General features: G+C 50.9%; 1 protein-coding gene across 1 annotated transcript in view; it reads left to right on the top strand.

Moving 5' to 3' along the window:
* The window catches only part of PEPD (peptidase D), a 118,301-nt gene that overhangs the window by 74,449 nt on the left and 24,038 nt on the right, over positions 1-19,814 (top strand). The window contains exon 10 of the mRNA XM_018062280.1: positions 18,903-18,971. Coding sequence (XP_017917769.1) covers positions 18,903-18,971 — 69 coding nt within the window. The remainder of the gene's footprint in view (positions 1-18,902; positions 18,972-19,814) is intronic.

Genomic DNA, 19,814 nt, shown 5'->3' with positions numbered 1-19,814 from the left:
CATTTGGTGAACGTCAGGTCTTCCCTGGTGGCTCGGACAGTAAAGAATCTGCCTGCAGTGCAGGAGACGTAGGTTCGATCCCTGGGTCAGGAAGAGCCCCTGGAGGAGGGCATGCTAACCCACTCCAGTACTCTTGTCTGGAGAATTCCATGGACAGAGGAGCTGGCAGGCTACAGTCCATAGGATTGCAAAGAGTCTGACGCGACCGAGCAACTATCACTTCAACTTGTTTTTTTCACTTTCATCCCTAACGCGTCCTGGGTAGGGTTTGACCTGAACCTGCGCAGTCTGTTTACAGTAGCAGGCTTGCCTCCACGGGACAGCCCAGTCCCCAGGGCAGAGAAGCTTCCTTCTCCTCCCAGGAGAGAGAGAGAGAGAGCTGGGGTTTCCCAGCAGCTCCCTCCACCCAGAGGGAAGCCAAGCCCTGTGTGTTTCCCGAGGGGGTGGGCAGGTGGTCCAGGAAGGGCAATGTGCACGTTGGGGGCAGACAGAGGGGGTCCTGACGTTCCCAGCTCACACTGCAGTGGGGTGCCTCCTCATGCAGACAGAATCCTGTTCCAGAGAAGACAAATAAGTGGGCTTTTGAAGCAAGACTGAGCAGACATTCTTGTGGCTTGAATTCTTCACACCCCATACCCAAGAGTTCCTGCAGAGTTTGTTTCTGAACCGTGGGTCCCTCAAGCCAGACGGAAGGTTTCTCAAGGTACTCAGTATGGGCAGCACGCAGTGTGCACTAGCGACCCCTTGTGGCAGCTTCATAGCATCGTCCTAGTTGGAGGCTTTGCGGGTCGTGTCCACTGAGCCCGGCACATGGGTCTTTCAAGAGGCCCACTGGGGCTGGTGCAGCAAAGCTGGCTGCAGGGGAGCTGGTGTTTAATAAGTAGCTTTCATTTCTTCCAGAAAATATTGTCAAAATGAAAACAGCTTTCTCGGATGAAAAGATGAAGAGATATTGCTTGTGCCAGCAGGAAATTCAGTCAGCACAAAACATTAGAGGCAAGCTATGAAAAAGCTCCTGTGATGCAAAGGTTCACTCACCCCTGTTGCTTCAGTAAATGTGTTGTGGGTCTCTCCGGGGGCACAGATACACAGACTCAGGTCTGCTGGGATCACACGGGGCAGAGTTTTCCCTCCTCCTTCTGAGAGGTGGAAATCTCTCCCATCAGTGAGCCGGGACCTGCTGCACCTGCCAGGCTGTGTCATAATCCGCTTATCCAGCCCTCCGCTGGGGCAGCCAGGTGCTTTCCGACTTTACGGTGTGAATGACACTGTGATGATCAGCCTTATCTATCCCCCTCTTGGGTGTTTAACTGATAATCTCTTCAGGGGTAAATTCTGGGGTTGGGGCGGGGGTAGGATTTTGACGTGCAAAGCGTAACTGCCTTCTCAAAGCTGTTCTCCCACACAGCTTGGGTGACCTTAATGTCAGTATCTGGTGAGCACACGCTACATGCTTCCTGGGGATTTTCTCATTTAATCCTGTAAGGTGGGGATGGCATCCTCTGAACTTTATAGCATGCAGAGCTTTAAGGAACTGGCCCAAGATCCCACAGCAGACAGATGGGTCTTAGAGGAGCCAGGTGGCCTCTGTTCAGAGACCAAGTTCTCACCTACCGAGCTGGACACACACATGCGACCATCCATCCTTAAGTGCCCGTGTGCCCTCTTGGGCTTCAAAGTTAATTAGTATTGTTTTTATTATTAACCATCTTACCAGCCTGATAAAAGTATTCCACCTTTATTTGTACTTCTTTGTTTACTGGTGAGATTAAACTTCTCTTAAAAATATTTCCTGAGCATTTGGTTTTGTGGCTTGTCTGTCCTTGGCACAGTTTGCCCTAGGGATATATTTGTAGGTTAACTTTCTACAAGAACACTTTATAATAGGGCTCTTTGTGTTACTGTTCCACCCGTTAAAATATTTTTCCTAGTTTGATATACAGAAAATTTAAATATAATAGTCAAATTGAGCTTTTCTTGTATAGTTTTTGCCTTTTGCATAGTTAAATCATTTCTGCCACCTCAGCACAGTTCAGTTGTTTGCCTATGTTTTCATCTATCTTTATGATTTTACGATTTTCTTTTAACAATATTTTCTGTATGGTTGTGAAATATCTTGACACTGGTATGTGTAGTTTCACATATCCATGTATCCGTGTGATTTCATTTTTTACTTTTAACTTTTTATTTAAAGTGTGTTTAAGAGTGATGAGCAAGTGAGGATCCTGGCCATTGTGCCCTCACAAAGTGACTAGTTGATCTGCTGTCTTTGGAATAATGTCTTTTCCTATTGACTTACAATTTCACCTTTGGTGCTGTTGTCGTTCCGTTGCCAAGTCGTCTCCAACTCTTTGTGACCCCATGGACTGCAGCACGCCAGGCCTCCCTGTCCCTCACCATCTCCTGGAGTTTGCCCAGTTTCATGTCCACTGAATCAGTGATGCCCTAATTTCACCTTTACCGTGTTCTAAACTCCCGTGTGTGCTAGTCAGCATAGGATAGCCTTTGCTGCAGTAACAATAAAACCCCAGATCTCAGTGACTTAGCCCAGGAACAGTTTGTTTCTGGCTTACGCTGAGGTCTGATCAGGCCCCGTGGCCTTCCTCCAGAAGTGTTGGGTCAGTTGCATTGTCCGGCTCTGTCCCCTCTGAGAGGGGAGAGAGAAAGCATGGAGAGCGTGCATCCACTTCAAAGTCTTAAAATGTCCTTTCCCTTCCTGCTGCCGTTGACAAGAGTCAGCCCTCGGTCCCAGCCTAACTGCAGGGAATCTGAAAAACGTGCCTAGAAAGAAGAAGTGGAGTGGTGAGCACGTGGCCAGGTCTCCACCCAGGCAGGCTTAAGGCTGTGAGTGTGTACTCACGTGTGTGCATGTTCTGTTTTGGTCATTAGGCGTGTGCAGGCCAACCATCCGTGCTACCCTTTCTCCTAGATGAGGACTGACCGCGTGCTCTTCACTGTGCCCAGCCTTGGGGACATGGTGACCTGGGCCTGCCTCTGGGAGCGCCCCCTGAGCCTTAGAGGGGGAAGGACAGGCACCACAACACAGGCATGTGCAAGACTACCAGCCATGAGGGCGTGCTGGGGAGCGGGGCGTCGGGGAGGAGGAGAGGGCTCACCGGTGAAGGGCTTGTGATGGGGCGGGGGGAGAGGCTGCAGAGTGGGCAGATGGGCCCGGAGAGAACCTGGCTAAGGCTAGCAGGGCAGCCAGGTGGCCTGGAGGGAACCACGAGGAGGGGCTGCAGTGGTGCTGGGGAGAGGGGACCTGGCGGGGGCCGAGGGGCTGGCAGGGGGCAGTGCTGGAGGTGGAGCCCAGGAAGGAGAGCTCGGGGCAGGCCGGGCAGGGTGATGCTGCCTGCGGTGGTCAGCATGCTGGGCGGCGGGGAAGCACACCTCTCAGAGTGGCCCCCTCTTCCTCATGCTCCAGGCTCTCGTGAGTTTTTCTGAATTTTGGTGACTAATCTGGTGGCTCGTGCAGTTTGCTCCAGTGAGATGCTTTGCAGGGTGTGCCGGGAAGGGAGCGGAGACATCAAGGGGCTTTTCTGCCTCGTGACTGCACAGCAGAAGGGGAAACCCTGACCTTTATCACATAACTGGCATGTCTGCCTCACTCAGACCCAGAACCAAGAGAGCACTTCCACACCAGGCGGTTTGCTGGAATTAGACTACCGTCTGCCAGGACCAGGGCATAAGAGTTCCTTTAAGCACCTCTGCTGCACTCCAGCTCCCTGCAAGGGGATTTCACACCAGCTACTCGTCTACCGGCTTTGGTTAGCAGCATTAGTACCGTGAAAAAAGATCATTTAACTTTGCATCAATAGGCAAAGAATAATTAAGATATAATTAAAAGCATGAATTCTTCTAATTACTGGCTTTATATAATGTATATTTAAAAACGAGACATCTGTTAAGGTTTTCTTTTGAATCTATCCAGAAACCAAGAGAGGGGCAGCATTTTAATTAAAAATGGATTATTTCGAAAACACTTCAATCACTCTGTCATCACAGGACTTGGACCTTATTAACTAGCTATTGATAAATAGGTTCCAGTTACCAAAATATTTAATTCATGGGGCTTAGAGGACCGCTTTTAGGAGCCTACCCTGCAGCTCTGGGATGGCATCAGCAGGAGGAAGGTTCAGAGCATAAGAGTGAGTTCTTTTTTTGTGTGTGTTCTTTATGGGTGTAATATTTTTATTTTATTTATTTTTGGCTGTGCTGGGTCTTTGTTGCTGAGCAGGCTTTTTCTGCTTGTGGCAAACAGGCGACTCACTGCAGTGGCTTCTTGTGGTGGAGCGTGAGCCCTGGGGTGCTCGGACTTCAGGTAGTTGTGGCTGTAGGCTCTAGAGTGCAGGCTCAGTTGCCGAGCTGCACAGGCTTATTTGCCCCAGGAGTGACTTCTTCAGTCACCTCTCCTGTCCCCATGGACGCTGAGCAGACATCCCAGAGCAAGTTGGGAACAGCGGGGAGCGCTGTAGTGGTAGAAGACGGCCGCGTCCTCACTGTGCTGAACTGTGGCCGCGGCCCCACTGATCATTTTCCGAGGGAGCATCTATGTGGCCCCTGCCGTGCGCGGGCCAAACCTCCAGCCCCTTTGCCCCGCCAGCCACACCCCATGCTTGCCGAGCGTCCCCACAGGCAGCATCTCCTCTTTCCAGGGCTGATCATTTTATAAGGAGAGCGTAAGTGTGGCTCCCATTTGTCATCTTAAGCAGATGATGACTTTCGAAGTGATGCATAACATCCTCCTTTGTTCCTTCAGCTGAGTGTGCCTAAAATAACGTTCGGAGTCCCGAGTGAGGGTGGAAAGGGTCACAGGAAGAGGGGTCTCGGCAGCTCACACCAAATAGTCAACTTCAGTTCCTAAGATGTGTCCAACTCTTGCGACTCCGTGGACTGCAGTACACCAGTCTCCTCTGTCCTCCACTGTCTCCTGGAGTTGGCTCAGATTCATGTCCATTGAGTAGGTGATGCTATTTAACCATCTCATCCTCTGTCGCCTCCTTCTCCTCCTGCCCTCAGTCTTTCCCAGCATCAGGGTCTTTTTCAGTGAATCAGTCCGAAGTATCAGGTGGCCAAAGTATTGGAGTTTCAGCATCAGCCTCAGTCCTTCCAGTGAATATTCAGGGTTGATTTCCTTTAGGATTGACTGGTTTGATCTCCTTACTGTCCAAGGGACTCATAAGAGTCTTCTCCATCCAACACCACAATTCAAAAGCATCAATTCTTTGGCACTCAGCTTTCTTTATGGTCCAACTCTCACATCCATACATGGCTGCTGGAAAAACCAGAGGGACTAACAAAGTGATCTTTTTAATCCACTGTCTAGGTTTGTCGTAGCTTTCCTTCCAAGGAGAAGAAGTCTATTAATTTCATGGCTCCAGTCACCATCCGCAGTGATTTTGGAACCCAAGAAAATAAAATCTGCCATTGCTTCCACTTCTTCCCCTTCTATTTGCCATGAAGTGATGGGACCAGATGCTATGATCTTAGGGTTTTTTTAATGTCGAGTTTCAAGCCAGCTTTTTTTTAGTCTCCTCTGTCACCCTCATCAAAATGCTCTTTCATTCCTTTTCACTTTCTGCCATTAGAGTGGTATCATCTACATATCTGAGGTTTTGATGTTTTCTCTGGCAATCTTGATTCCAGCTTGTGATTCATCCAGCGCAGGATTTCACATGATGTACTCTGAATATAAGTTAATCAGGATGACAGTATACAGCCTTGAAGTACTCCTTTCCCAGTTTTGAACCAGTCCATTGTTCCATGTTCAGTTCTAGCTATTGCATCTTGACCTGCATTCTAGCTTCTCAGGAGACCGTTAAGGGGGTCTGGTACTCCTGTCTTTTTAAGAATTTTCCGCAGTTTGTTGTAATACACACAGTCAAAGGCTTTTGAGTAGTCAGTGATGTAGAAGTCTTTCTGGAACTCCCTTGCTTTCTCCATGATCCAACGGATGTTGGCAATTTGATCTCTGATTCCTCTGCCTTTTCTAAACCCAACTTGTACATCTGAAACTTCTTGGTTCACATACTGCTGAAGCTTACCTTGAGATATTTAGAACATAGCCATACTAGCATGTGAAATGAACACGATTGTACAGTAGTTTGAATATTTTTTGGCATTGACCTTCTTTGGGATTGGAATGATAACAGGACTTTTCCAGTCCTGTGGCCACTGTAGTTTTCCAAATTTGTGGACATACTAAGTATAGCATTTTAACAGCATCATCTTTTAGGATTTTAAATAGCTTAGCTGGAATTCAGTCACCTCCACTAGCTTTGTTCATAGTAATGCTTCCTAAGGTCCACTTGACTTCACACTCCAGGATGTCTGGCTCTAGATGAGTGACCCCCCACATTGTGGTTATTTGGGTCATTAAGACCTTTTCTGTATGAACTTTTCTTTCATTCTATTTGCTTCTGTGTATTCTTGCCACCGCTTCTTAATCTCTTCCGCTTCTGTTAGATCGTTACCATTTCTGTCCTTTATTGTTCCCATTCTGCCATGGAATGTTTCCTTTAAATCTCCAATTTTCTTGAAGAGATCTCTAGTCTTCCCCAATCTATTGTTTTTCTCTGTTTCTTTGCATTGTTCATTTAAGAAAGCTTTCTTATCTCTGCTTGTTATTCTCTGGAACTCTGCATTCAGTTGGGTATAACTATCCCTTTCCCTCTTGTCTTCTGCTTCTCTTCTTCCCTCAGCTATTTGTAAAGCCTTCTCAGATAACCACTTTGCCTTCTTGCATTTCTTTCTCTTTGGGATAGTTTGGTCACTGTCTCTTGTACAGTGTTACGAACCTCCATCCATAGTTCTTCACGCACTCTCTACCAGATCTAATCTCTCCAATCTATTTGTCATCTCCACTGTATAATCACAAGGGATTGATTTAGGTCATACCTGAACAGCTTAGTGGTTTCCCCTACTTTCTTTAATTCAAGCCTGAATTTTGCAATAGGTAGCTCACGATCTGAGCCACAGTCAGCTCTAGGTCTAATTTTTGCTGATGGTATAGAGCTTCTCCATCTTCTGGATGTTCGTGTCCATGTTCCATCTTGCCATCTCCTGTTTGACGCAACTTATTTGCCTTGATTCAGGGACCTAACATTCCAGGTTCCTATGCAGCATTGTTCTTTACAGCATCAGAGTTTACTTTCAGCACCAGACGCATCCACAGCTGAGCATCGTTTCTGCTGCTTCATTCTTTTCGAAGCTGTTAGTAGCTTCCCTCTGCTCTTCCCCAGTCGCACACTTGACACCTTCCGACCTGGGGGATGCATCTTCCAGTCTCACATCTTACTGCCTTTTCACACGACTCATGGGGGTCTCGTGGCAGAAATACTGGAGTAGTTTACCGTTCCCTCCTCCAGGGGACCGTGATTTGTCAGAACTCCTCGCTGGGACCTGTCTGTCTTGGGTGGCCCTGCATGGCATGGCTCATAACTTCATTGAGTCACGCACCCCCTTCCCCAGGACAAGTCTGTGATGCATGAAGGGGATATAGTCAGTATGCTGCTCCCCCAGAACACAGCCACACACAGGTTGGGAAGGGCTGTTTCTCCCAAGGGTCTGCCTGGGTCCTGCTAGTGTCCGGGCCCCCCTTCCTGGTTCTTTTGACTTTAAGCTGGGCTCTGTGCTTCCTGGGAGCCTGGGAGTGGGAGAGGGAGCCAGCGCTTGACATGAGAAAGGCATTGGCATACAATGGTGCTTTCCAGAGAAACTTCTATTTGAAATGACACTTATGATATATTTTAAGATTGTAAGGCTGAAAAAGAAATTTGATGTTTGGAAATAAAGTGGCAGTGGGCTCTGTAGCACCCTAGAGGGATTCAGAAAGCAGAGCCCAGAGGGCTTCAGGAAGAAGGACTTGCTATAGGCATGCTATCCCGACTGCACTGGGTGGAACCCAGGACCCTCGTCTCCTGTAGGGTTTGTATTTAGGAAACACCTGTTTGGTGAAAGATTCCAGGTTTTGTGTTTTCCGCTGGGGATGGGAGGAGAGCTCATGGAATAGGGACAGTTGTGGCAAATGGTGCCCCAGAGATACCACAGGGTGGAGTAGGGCAGCCTCCAGGTGGCATGTGAGATGTCATGCAACCATGGTCCTGAGTGGACACGCCGAGAGGCAGTCATTGCCCTGACCAGGCTCCGTCAATGATCCGGCCTGATGAGGAGCTGTCAAATAAAGGAACGTGGAAAGCAAGGCTCTAGCCAGGATCCTGGGCTGAAGGGAAGTTCTCACTAGCCTGCACGTGATCGGGAGCAGAGCACTATGATAAGAGCTTGGCATCTGCTTGTCTGAGGCCCTCGGCAGTCAAGTTTGCTGGAGGTGGCTTTGTTCCCTGAGCCCCCTCAGTACTCCCAGTGCTAAGGACAGAGGGCCCATTTGTCCTTTGGCCTTTGTCCACGGGGTCCACAGTGACCTGGTGTCCAGGCTGCTGAGCGAGGCACAGGAGCAGGTGGGGGCATGGGTGAGAGCCTGGGTTCTGTTGGAGTCCATCCCACTAGCTGTTTTCCAAAGACTTGCAGATTTGGGGGACACCTGGGAACGGGGAGCATCTGGACGGCGTCCTCCCACCCAGAACTAAAAACAGGCTTTTCCTCAGAAAACTTCTGCCCCGTTCTTATATTATTTGCTTAATAGTTGACTTACTTCTTTCTTGAAATATACTTTAAAAGAATGCTTTGTATTCCTATCAGTGTAATTTGCCATAAGTAGAAGGTGACTTTAAAATAAAAACCTAGGGCAAAACGTGTTTATCGGTGTACCCCATCCCATAATGTCATCTCATGGACCCTTGTCATGCTTTGGGAAACACCAGATGAAAGAAAATCCTTTCCCTCCCTCTCTGTGTAAGGCCGGCCCTGCCTTGCGCCTTTCTGGGGAGCAGAGGAGGGGTTGCTGGCCTCCCTTAGAGGGAAAGTAGCCTCTAGATCCTGGTGAACAAGGATCCTGTCTCTCCACCTCTTCCGGTCATGCAATTTGAGCCTCCCTGCCTGATTCCTAGGGCGGCCTGGTGCATTTTTAAAGGGGAAGTTTTTGGTTTGGGGCCAAGAAAGATATTCTTGCTGACATGGGGAAAAACTAGTGAGATTGGGTCAGATGAGAACAGACCCTATTGATCTCTGAGGAAGGCAGAGAACAGTTAGCAGATTGTGCCTGTGTTTATAGGGCTCTTCCAAGGCCTTCCAGAGCTGGGGCCTCTCACTTGCTCAAGAGTGCCAGCCCCAAGTTCAGTTCAGTTCAGTCGCTCAGTTGTGTCCAACTCTTTACAACCCCATGCACTGCAGCTCGCCAGGCTTCTCTGTCCATCACCAACTCTCAGAACTTGCTCGAACTCATGTCCATTGAGTCAGTGATGCCACCCAACCATCTCATCCTCTGTCGTCCCCTTCTCCTCCTGCCTTCAGCCTTTCCCAGAATCAGGGTCTTTGCCAATGAGTCAGTTCTTCACCTCAGGTTGCCAAAGTATTGGAGCTTCAGCTTCAGCATTAGTCCTTTCAATGAATATTCAGGACTGATTTCCTTTAGGATTGACTGGTTTAATCTCCTTGCAGTCCAAGAGACTCTCAAGAGTCTTCTCCAACACCACAGTTCAAAAGCATCAATTCTTCAGCAGTCAGCTTTTTTTATGGTCCAACTCTCACATCCATATATGACTACTGGAAAAACTGTAGCTTTGACTAGATGAACCTCTGTTGGCAAAGTAATGTCTCTGCTTTTTAATGTGCTATCTAGGTTTGTCATAGCTTTTCTTCCAAGGAGCAAGCGTCTTTTAATTTCATGGCAGCCGTCATTGTCTGCAGTGATTTTGGAGCCCCCCAAAATAAACTCTGTCACTGTTTCCACTGTTTCCCCATCTATTTGCTATGAAGTGATGGGACCTGACGCCATGATCTTTGTTTTTTGAATGTTGAGTTTTAGGCCAGCTTTTTCACTCTCCTCTTTCACTTTCATTAAGAGGCTCTTTAGTTCCTCTTCATTTTCTGCCATCGGGGTGGTGTCATCTGCATATCTGAGGCTATTGCTGTTTCTCCTGGCAGTCGTGATTCCAGCTTATGCTTCATCCAGCCTGGCATTTTATATTAGGTACTCTGCATGGAAGTTAAATAAGTAGGGTGACAATATACAGCCTTGACGTACTCCTTTCCCAATTTGGAACCACTCCATTGTTCCATGTCCAGTTCTAACTATTGCTTCTTGACCTGCATACATATAGGTTTCTCAGGAGGCAGATAAGGTGTTCTGATATTCTCATCTCTTTAGGAATTTTCCAGTTTGTTGCAATCCACACAGTCAAAGGCTTTGGCAGAATCAATAAAGCAGATGTTTTTCTGTAACTCTCTTGCTTTCTCTATGATCCAACAGATGTTGGCAATTTGATCTCTGGTTCCTCTGGCTTTTCCAAATCCAGCTTGAACATCTGGAAGTTCTTGGTTCATGTACTGTTGAAGCCTAGCTTGGAGAATTTTGAGCATTTGCTAGGGTGTGAGATGAATGCAATTGAGGGGTAGGTTGAGCATTCTTTGGCATTGCCTTTCTTTGGGATTGAAATGAAAACTGACCTTTTCTAGTCCTGTAGCCATTGCTGAGTTTTCCAAATTTGCTGGCATATTGAGTGCAACACTTTAGCAGGATCATCTTTTAGGATTTGAAGTAGCTCAGCTGGAATTCCATCACCTCGACTAGCTTTGTTCATAGTGATGCTTCCTAAGGCTCACCTGACTTCATATTCCAGGATGTCTGGCTCTAGGTGAGTGATCACACCATTGTGGTTTTCTAGGTCATGAAGGTCTGTTTTGTATAGTTCTTCTGTGTTTTCTTGCCACCTCTAATATCTTCTGCTTCTGTTAGGTCCAAACTGTTTCTGTCCTTTATTGTGCCCATATTTCCATGAAATGTTTCCTTGTTATCTCTGATTTTCTTGAAAAGATCTCTGATCTTTTCCATTCTATTGTTTTCCTATGTTTTTTGCGTTGATCACTGAGGAAGGCTTTCTTATCTCTCCTTGCTGTTCTTTGGAACTCTGCATTCAGTTCGGTATATCTTTCCTTTTCTCCTTTGCCTTTTGCTTCTCTTCTTTGCACAGCTATTTGTAAGGCCTACTCAGTCAACTATTTTGCCTTTTGCATTTCTTTTTCTTCGAGATGGTCTTGATCACTGCCATCCTGTACAATGTCACGAACCTCCGTCCATAGTTCTTCAGACACTCTATCTACCAGATCTAATCCCTTAAACCTATTTGCCATTTCCACTGTATAATTGTAAGAGATTTGATTTACCTCATACATGAATTGTCTAGTGGTTTTCCTTACTTTCTTCAATATAAGTCTGAATTTTGCAATAAGGAGTTCATGATCTGAACCACAGTCAGCTCCCAATCTTGCTTTTGTAGAGCTTCTCCATCTTTGATTGGAAAGAATATAATCAATCTGATTTTGGTATTGACCATCTGGTGATGTCCAATAGAGTCGTCTCTTGTGTTGCTGGAAGAGGGTGTTTGCTATGACCAGTGCATTCTCTTGGCAAAACTCTGTTAGCCTTTACCCAGCTTCATTTTGTACTCCAAGGCCAAAGTTGCCTGTCACTCCAGGCGTCTCTTGACCCTACTTTGGCGTTACTGTCCCCTTTGATGAAAACGACATCTTTTTATGGTGTTAGTTCTAGATGGTCTTGTAGGTCATCATAGGACCAACTTCAACTTCAGCTTCTTTGGTATTTGGCATAGACTTGGGTTACTGTGATATTGAATGGTTTGCCTTGGAAATGAACAGAGATCATTCTGTCATTTTTGAGATTGCACCCAAGTACTGCATTTTGGGCTCTTTTGTTGATGATGAGGGCTACTGGATTTATAGATCTGGACTATTCCACTTGAGCCATGTGGTGTGGGGATCCAGGGTTTCTTCCTCCTCTGTGTTGTCACCATCCTGGAAACCAGTCACGTCCTGCCCCAGGCACCGTATTCTCCCTGACAAAGAAGGTGCTGGAAAGGGTCAGAACAGGCCAGCCCCTTGCCACGTAGATGATGGTCCAAATCTTCACATGTAAATCCCTTGAAGGTCAGTAAGGAAAAGGTGAACATTCAGTTTTCTTTTTTTATTTTTAAAAATAATTTTATTTTAAAATTATTTATTGATTGATTGGCTGTGGCTGGGTCTTTGTTGCTGCACGGCCTTTTCTCTAGTCGCAGCAAGTGGGGGCTACCCTCTAGTTGGGATGCACGAGCTTCTCATTGCAGTGGCTTTTCTTGTTGTGAGCACAGGCCCTAGGTGCACGGGCCTCAGTAGTTGTAGCCTGTGGGCTCAGCAGTTCAAGCTTCTGGTCACTAGAGCACAGGCTCAGTAGTTGTGGCACACGGGCTTAGTTGCCCTGTGGCCTGTGGGATCTTCCCAAACCAGGAATCAAACCCATGACTCCTGCATTGGCAGGCGGATTCTTTACCCCTGAGCCAGCCGCCAGGGAAGCCCAACATTCAGTTTTCTAAATGAATGGAAGGAATAAATATGAGTAAATAAGCATGTAAACATGCTCAAACTTGCCAGCTAATGAGATGGCGAAATCCTGTTTGTTTTGCCTGCCAGACTCTCAGCCCAGTGGCCGACAGGCCCCATGGTACACGGCTCAGGACCCTGGAAATCCTTGTGAGCTTTCTGGGGCCCGTTTGGCAGAACATTCCCTAAGATCAAAACTACTGTGCGTATGATCAGGAATTCTAGGAATTTAGCCCGAAGATAGTAAAAAGGCATATGGGCATGGGTACCCATCATAACACGGAGGTGGAAGTGACCTAGATATCTAACAGCGTGAAGTGAGTTAAGTAAATTATAGGCTGTGGTCCTGCTCACACAGCCACTTACTTATTCAGTCATTCAACAGCTATACTGAAAATCTCCTGTGTTCCAGGCACTGTTCCAGGCTCTGGGGGTTCCACAGTGAACAGAACAGACAAAAGCTGGCCTAGCAGGAGGCGAGAGAGGATGGAGGGATGCCTAGATGGATGAAGGAATGGATACTGGTGAAGGAGTGTTCTTTCCCCAGGGAGCTCAGGACAGGTGTCCTTAAGGAGGAGACGTGAAGAAGCCTAAAGGAGAGACAGCAAGCTGTAGCCCTCTGGGCCAGATGTTCCAGGCAGGAAAAACAGGGCTCAGCTGGTGGTCCTGCGGTGGGAGCTCGGCTGGTGGTCCCATGAGTAGCAAGGAGGCATATTGAGAACAGGAGCCGAGACCCAGGAACGAAAGGGAAGTGGATTGCTCCTGGGAAGGTGGGGTCTGATCAGAGGAGTCCTGCGAGCCCATTTACGTTGTTAAAGGGACACACTCCAGGGGTGAGGGCTGACGCAGGGGCTCCAGCTCCACCACTGTCACCGTGGACCAGGCAAGAGAAGGTGCACCAGGGGCGAGCCCTGGGGGAAGTGTCAGGTTCTTGTCACGGAGACAGTCGTGAAGACGTGTATCTGTTGACCGGGAACGACACTGCAGCCCTCATCCTGGCCTGAGTCGGGCCACTGGGATCCTCTTCAGGTCGGTTGGGCTCCATGCACGGGTATGAAGTGGAAAAGACCAGTGAACACACGGATCCAGCTGCCTGGAAAGACTGGCTTTATCTACTCAAACCGGACCTGCACAGCATCCAGCAACACACAGCATTTCTACTCCTGGCTATGTGCTTGACGGGGATGCGTGCATGTGCCCCAAAAGGCCGCATGAGAATGTCCTCAGCAGCACTATTCACAACGGCCATGATCTGGAAAAAACAGGAATGCCCAACAACAGAGTGGGGCACATTCACCTGGCGGAACACTGCCCTCGAGGAGAAGGAGCAGGTGGCCGTGACTCGTTGTGACTCATTGCTGGGGGTCGGTTCACCCGTGTGACATGGAGCAGCTGGGGAGGCCAGACTCAGAGGTCTTGTTGTTGATTCCATTTACATCAAGTTCAGAAACAGGAGAAGCTAACCCACAGTCTTGGAAGTCAGGCTTCCCATGGGTGTGAAGACTGACGGGGCAGGCCCTCTGGGTGCTGGGCACAGTGATGCTCACTTTGTGACTGGCCATTGTGCCCAGCCCTTATGATTGTCCTTTTCTGTGTGTGTGTCAGACTTCAGTCAAAAGGTGGCTTTTTTTTATAAAGTTTGAAAGTGAAAGTCACTCAGTCGTGTCCGACTCTTTGCAACCCCATGGACTATACAGTCCATGGAATTCTCCAGGCCAGAATACTGGGGTGGATAGCCTTTCCCTTCTCCAGGGGATCTTTACAACCCAGGGATCAAACCCTGGTCTCCCGCATTGCAGGCAGATCCTTTACCAGCAGAGCCACAAGGGAAGAAGCCCTAGAATACTGGAGTGGGTAGCCTATCCCTTCTCCAGCAGATCTTCCCGCCTGAGGAATTGAACTGGGGTCTGCTCCACTGCAGGTGGAAGTTAATTTTTATTTTAAAAATCTGTGTTTCTGTGTTTAAAAGTGTCTGAAAAAATGTTCAACAAAATACGTGATAGAAAAAAAAATGTGATAGAGATGATTTTGGAGGAAGATTATGGGCAATTGTCATTCTCTTTTTCTTTTGTGTAGAAAATGTCCAAAATCACATATATGTGTATGCCAGCTCTATATATATGTTGATGATTAGCAGTCTGAGGCAGCCAGGGCCTTGACAGCTGAGAGGATATAGTGCGTTATCCAGGAATTGATGTCAAGGAACTCAGAAACTCCAACTAATCGAGCATGTCAAGAATAAAAGGGAATATTTGTTAATTGAATGTCATGTTATGTCTTCAGTCACGCCTCATACAAGATAGGCAATTCAGAACTCCCAGTTACCCAATTAAAATGCTAATTATCTCGTACCTTGATAAGGCTACTCTCTCCGGAGGAGAAAGAGCGGCCTCTCCCTGATGCAGCCCTGCTTCCTGCCCTGACCACAGCCATCTTTGCAACCGCCCTTGCCTCTAGTCGGCGGGTTCTCCTCTTCCAAGGTCTCCGCACCCCAGGGGCCTCTTCCAGAGCGCCAGCTCCTGCTTCCCACTGGCCGGCCTCAGGCGCTGTCCCTGGGGTTGGTGGGCCGTGTGTCCCGGCCGACCCGTTCCCACTCCATCTGGGCTCCCTGCACAGACGCATCCAGAGCCCTGGAAGGCCCAGCACAGCATCACCCACCAGTGGTGTCTGGGGAGCAGAGGGCCTTGCCCCGCCCGGGCAGCTGCTGTCCTAGCACCCCCATCACTGACAGACCTGAGGTTTAGAGGCTCACAGCACTCCTTCAAGAGGTTCTCGGACCCCAGCATGCCACCACGCTGACCCGCAGTGTTCCTCATCGGCAAAGTCGGAAACCCTCTCCTCCCCCCGAAGGATGGTCGTAAACACCGAAGGCTACAGGAGGCTACTGGGTCTTTCTCGCCGGCCGGGCCTGCGCCGGGTCATGGTGGGAAGGTAGCAGCGGCCCCAGCCTGGTCAGGGCTTGTCCTCTGTCCCTGGTGGTGCTGCGTCGGTGCCAGGGGAGGTCTTAGCCTGCTGTTTGCTGTCTTATTGGAAGTTTGGGGGGGCTGCTTCTCAGCCTGCTGCTTGCAGTGTCTGACGGCTCCTGTGGACTGTTTTCAGATCCCAAGTTCCTCTTCAGTGTGTACATTGTGTACATGTACCTGTGTGTGAGTATATGTGTGGGTACATGTATGTACATGTATGTACACGCATGTCCATACATGTGTGCTCTCCTGCCTGGGTAGAGGTGCGGCCAACCAGTTTGGCTTTGTAGGTTTGGCTCCAGGTGTCACTGGTCAGGGACTAAGTTTTTTGTTGATTTCGTGGCTTCAGGGTTTCCAAAATCATGCACGTCCTTCACTTTTGAACTTGAACCCCGTGGAGGACAGACCTATGCTGCGAGTTCTGAGGAAACCTTCACTGTTTTTCCCCCAGAGCCCAGGAACGCTTCTGCATTGCATCCTGTGATGCTGGTGAATTTTCTCCAAATCCATCCTTTCACAGAGGGTGCGTCCTTGCCCCGCCCCCAGCGTTATGTCAGGGGAGAGCTCAGTTCTGGCCCTGAGCTCTGGTGGCCTGAGGTCTCCTCGCTGTCCCCATGTGGCAACGAATGCCAAGCCCTCCAAGCTCGCAAGACTGGCAGCTTCTTCTTCTGGCCTCACCTCCCTGCTTGTCCTGTGGACATGGCTCTGCTTATCACATTTAATCTTCAGCTCTGCAGGTTGCGGGTTGGAGGGTTTCTGGCTGCGGACTCTGCCTTCATCTCATCGTGGCACCGGAGGGGCTCGGTGGTAGCTCACAGCTGAATTCAGCCGTGGACGTGTATCATCAGCAGTCGGCCCCTCCTGTTCCGCGGCAGCTGGCCCCTCTTCGGCTCACAGTTTGCCATCTTTTCTGTAAAGATCGAGTGGGTCTTTACGGAGCATCCTCCCATTGCCGCCTGGTCTGGGAGCCATCCGTGGGGACCAAGGTGGCTCTGCTGTTGCTGCGATCCGTCCTCCAGACCCGTTCCCGCCAAGCTCTGACCGGGCCATTCAGGAGCCTCACGTCGAGCCTGTAGCCCCAGTTTGGAGCATCCTCGCACCCCCACCCCTTGAAAATCAGAAAATTGTTAAGACTCGGGCCCTGGGCCACAGTGCCCCAGAATGTGGGCACCTTTGCGTGTCCACAGCCCAGGGCCGAGGTCCTGGGGAGAGGGGTCCCTGAGGGGTGTGAGCAAAAGTAGGGCCCATTGTATCTGTTGTGCCCCCAGAGCTTGGGGTGGTTCTTGTGTCGCTTCAGACAAGTTCATCTGGAACTAGATCAGGTGCTGAAGTCCAATGTGAAGGACTGGAGCCCTTTTGCGGGAGACTGGATTTCCAGCATTGGTGTTTGCAGCTCTTCTTGCAGGCGTGGGATCGTGTGACTGGCAGAGGCAACCCCGGCTGCAGTTAGCAGATGGAAACTTGGTCGGCTGCTCCTTAGTCTGGCACTTCCGTGAGCCGTGCATTTACTCTAAAAGGCTTCTTTACTTTAGCGGGAGCCCGAGCACGCGATGAAGGCTGTTTCTATCGAGTAGATTACAGGGCAGGACAGTGCCCGCTGCTGAGAATGGGAGCAGGTGGGAGCCAGTGCCACCCCATCCCCCCAGGCTGCTCTAGCAGGTTCGGTTTGTTCATCTGCCGCCCTTCTGCCTGCCCCCGTCTGTCCCCATCACCCGGAGAGCAGCTGCTGCCCCCTGACCTGCTTCTGTCTGGGCAGGGCCTTGTCCCCCAAGGCTCAGGGAACCGTGCGGCTCCATGGCTGGTCAGCATCCCCCAGTCTCTGGGGGGCAGCTTCACGGAGTCCCGGTGTCTGGGGCCCCAGCATCTTGGCAGGCCGTGTGGAGCCGCCGTGGGTCCCAGGCTTGGCCCGGCTGTCCTGTGGCTTCAGTAACCAAGGCTGAGGTTGGCGGCAGCCGCCTGGGCGCTCCCACCATGACTGCGGGGGCAGCTGGTACCTCACACGGCTTTCCTCACCTCCCTGGCAGTTCCTGGATTCTTTTGTGTTGAGGAAATATTTCACTTGCAGATACCCAATTATCCTGTGAGATTTGTAAAGCAAGTCTGCAAGCTGACTGAATAGAGCAGAACCCTTCCTGCATAACAACTATTTTATACCCAATCATAACAATTACACATAATTTGTGTTTACAGTGCCTGAAGATTAGACTCCTCCGTACAGACGTTCTCTTAAACAGGCCCAGAACATGCAGGGCAGAACTGCCACTTAGCGTGCCCACAGGCGGCCTTGGGGCTCTGAGCACAGCCCTGTGGTCGATCTCCCCCGCACTGGTGGTCAGTGGGTGGGGTGGGGTCCGCCTGGACCTGCTTCTCAACTGGGGCCATCCAGAAGGCTGGGCCCAAGCTCTGGCGAGGCCTCAGGGAGGGGGCGAGGGCAGCCTCCCAGTGTCACCCCCTTCCCCAGCTGGGTTCTGCAGAGGCAGGGCCCTTGGCACACTGAGGCCCCTGCCCAGACAATTTCTCACCCACTCAGGTCCTGGGGTGTGTGGTGAGGGGGAAGGGGCAGGGGCCTGGCCTCTGCAGAGCCCTGGGCAGCACGGTCTCCCGAGGGTTTCAAACACTGCTCACGTTTGTTGATGTGGCGAGTCTGGTCCACCAGTCACCCCCAGGATCTGCCCCAGGGGGACAGGGTGAGCCTGGCTCATCCTCTGACCTCCCTCACCCTCCACTCCTGTGCTTGCTGGGCTCTGCTGACAGCCGAGCTCCCGGAGGCCTCCACTGGCTCTGAATGTGTCTGGGCGCAGCCTAGAGGCAGGCTCCCAGTTGCCAGCGACCTGATCTGGGCTCTCATCTTCCCTCCAGACCTTGCTCCTGGCCTCCCCAGCTCAGGGAGGGAGCTTGTCTAGGGGACCAACTGGTCGGCGCCTGCCCCCAGACTCTGCCTCTCTTCCCCTCCCTGGAGCCCACCCGGCCCTGCTCATCTACACACCCACCTGCCTCCCAGCCCCAGCCCCCAGGCCAGAGCCCAGCAGCCCCTGTTCTCCTTCCCCCACACCCCTCCCCAGGGTCAGGCTCGGGGTCCCGGGCAGCTCCTGCACTGGGACCCAGAGAGCTCTCATCCCTCCCTGGCTGTGCACCCAGCCCCTCCTGGTGGGGGCAGGGACATGCCCACCCCAGCCCATCTCCCCACAGGACCAGACCTGTCCTCCCAATGGGCCTGAAAGGCTGGCACTGGAAGTGGCCGGCTCCCCCAGCCTTGCTCCCTCTCTGTGCTGACCTCTGTGCTTCAGTGGCCCGTGGCCTCCAGGCTGCTAGCCACTGACTCACACTGGGGAGCTCAGGCCTTCCTGTGGGCGTGGCCAAGCAAGGCCTGGGCTGAGGATTTGCACGGGGGTGGGGGGCGCACGTACTCCGATGACCCCACTCTGACCCATCTTCCTTCACCTGCAGCCTCTTCGAGCACTACTGCTACTCCCGGGGCGGCATGCGCCATAGCTCCTACACCTGCATCTGCGGCAGGTAAGCGGCCACCTGGACCACGTGGGGATGGTGGAGGGAGGGGGTTGGGGGAGGGGAGGGGACCCCACCATCCTCCAGCTTAGATGCACCTGTTTGCTCCCCTGCCCACGGCACCTCATAAGCCTGGGAGTCACTCCCCACTCCTAAGGCTCTGGGAGCGGCGGTTGCTTCCTGCCTGCCCTGGGCAGTTCGGGGTGCAGAGGGAAGCCAGCCCACCACTGCCTTGCCCTACCATCCCATCTCCTGCTGGCAGCTCCTCCTGGGGCCGGCCTTCCTTGCCCCCTCCACACTGGCAGCTCTCAGCATGTGGGGACCAGGCCATGACCTCAGACTGTGATGGCTTCCGTGTGCAGGGTGTGTGGAGGGAGCTATATCAGGGCAGGAGGCTGTGGTTGTGTGTGTGTGTGGCTGTGTGTGCATGCGTGTGTGTGTGTGTGTGGTTGTGCATGAGTGTGTGGCTGTGTGGGAACAGCACAGCCATGGTTGGGTCTGGGGCTCTGCCATGGGGGCTGTTACTGTAGGTGCGTTTATGTGTGACATGTGGCTGGGGGTAGGGGGTTCTGTGTGTGTGTGTGTGTGTGTGTGTGTGTGTGTGACCTGCACTTGACTGGTGTGCTTGCAGGCCCAACGTAGAAGTGATCATGTGTATGGGGCAGGTCATAGCTGTGAGCATGTGGGCTTGTGTGTCTTTGAGGGACACGTCCTGACTGTGGGGGCCCCCAGTCCCCCAGGCTCACCCCATCTCATCTCCCTGTGTTCTCCCCTTGGGTCAGAAGGTCAGGCCTCTGCCCAGCCAGGATGGAGCCGGCAGCTCTGCTGGCGTGCACGTCCCTGGCACATGAA

The sequence above is a fragment of the Capra hircus genome, chromosome 18, assembly GCF_001704415.2.
Source record: "Capra hircus breed San Clemente chromosome 18, ASM170441v1, whole genome shotgun sequence".
Classification (NCBI taxonomy): Eukaryota; Metazoa; Chordata; class Mammalia; order Artiodactyla; family Bovidae; genus Capra; species Capra hircus.
This window is presented reverse-complemented; position numbering and strand designations above follow the sequence as displayed.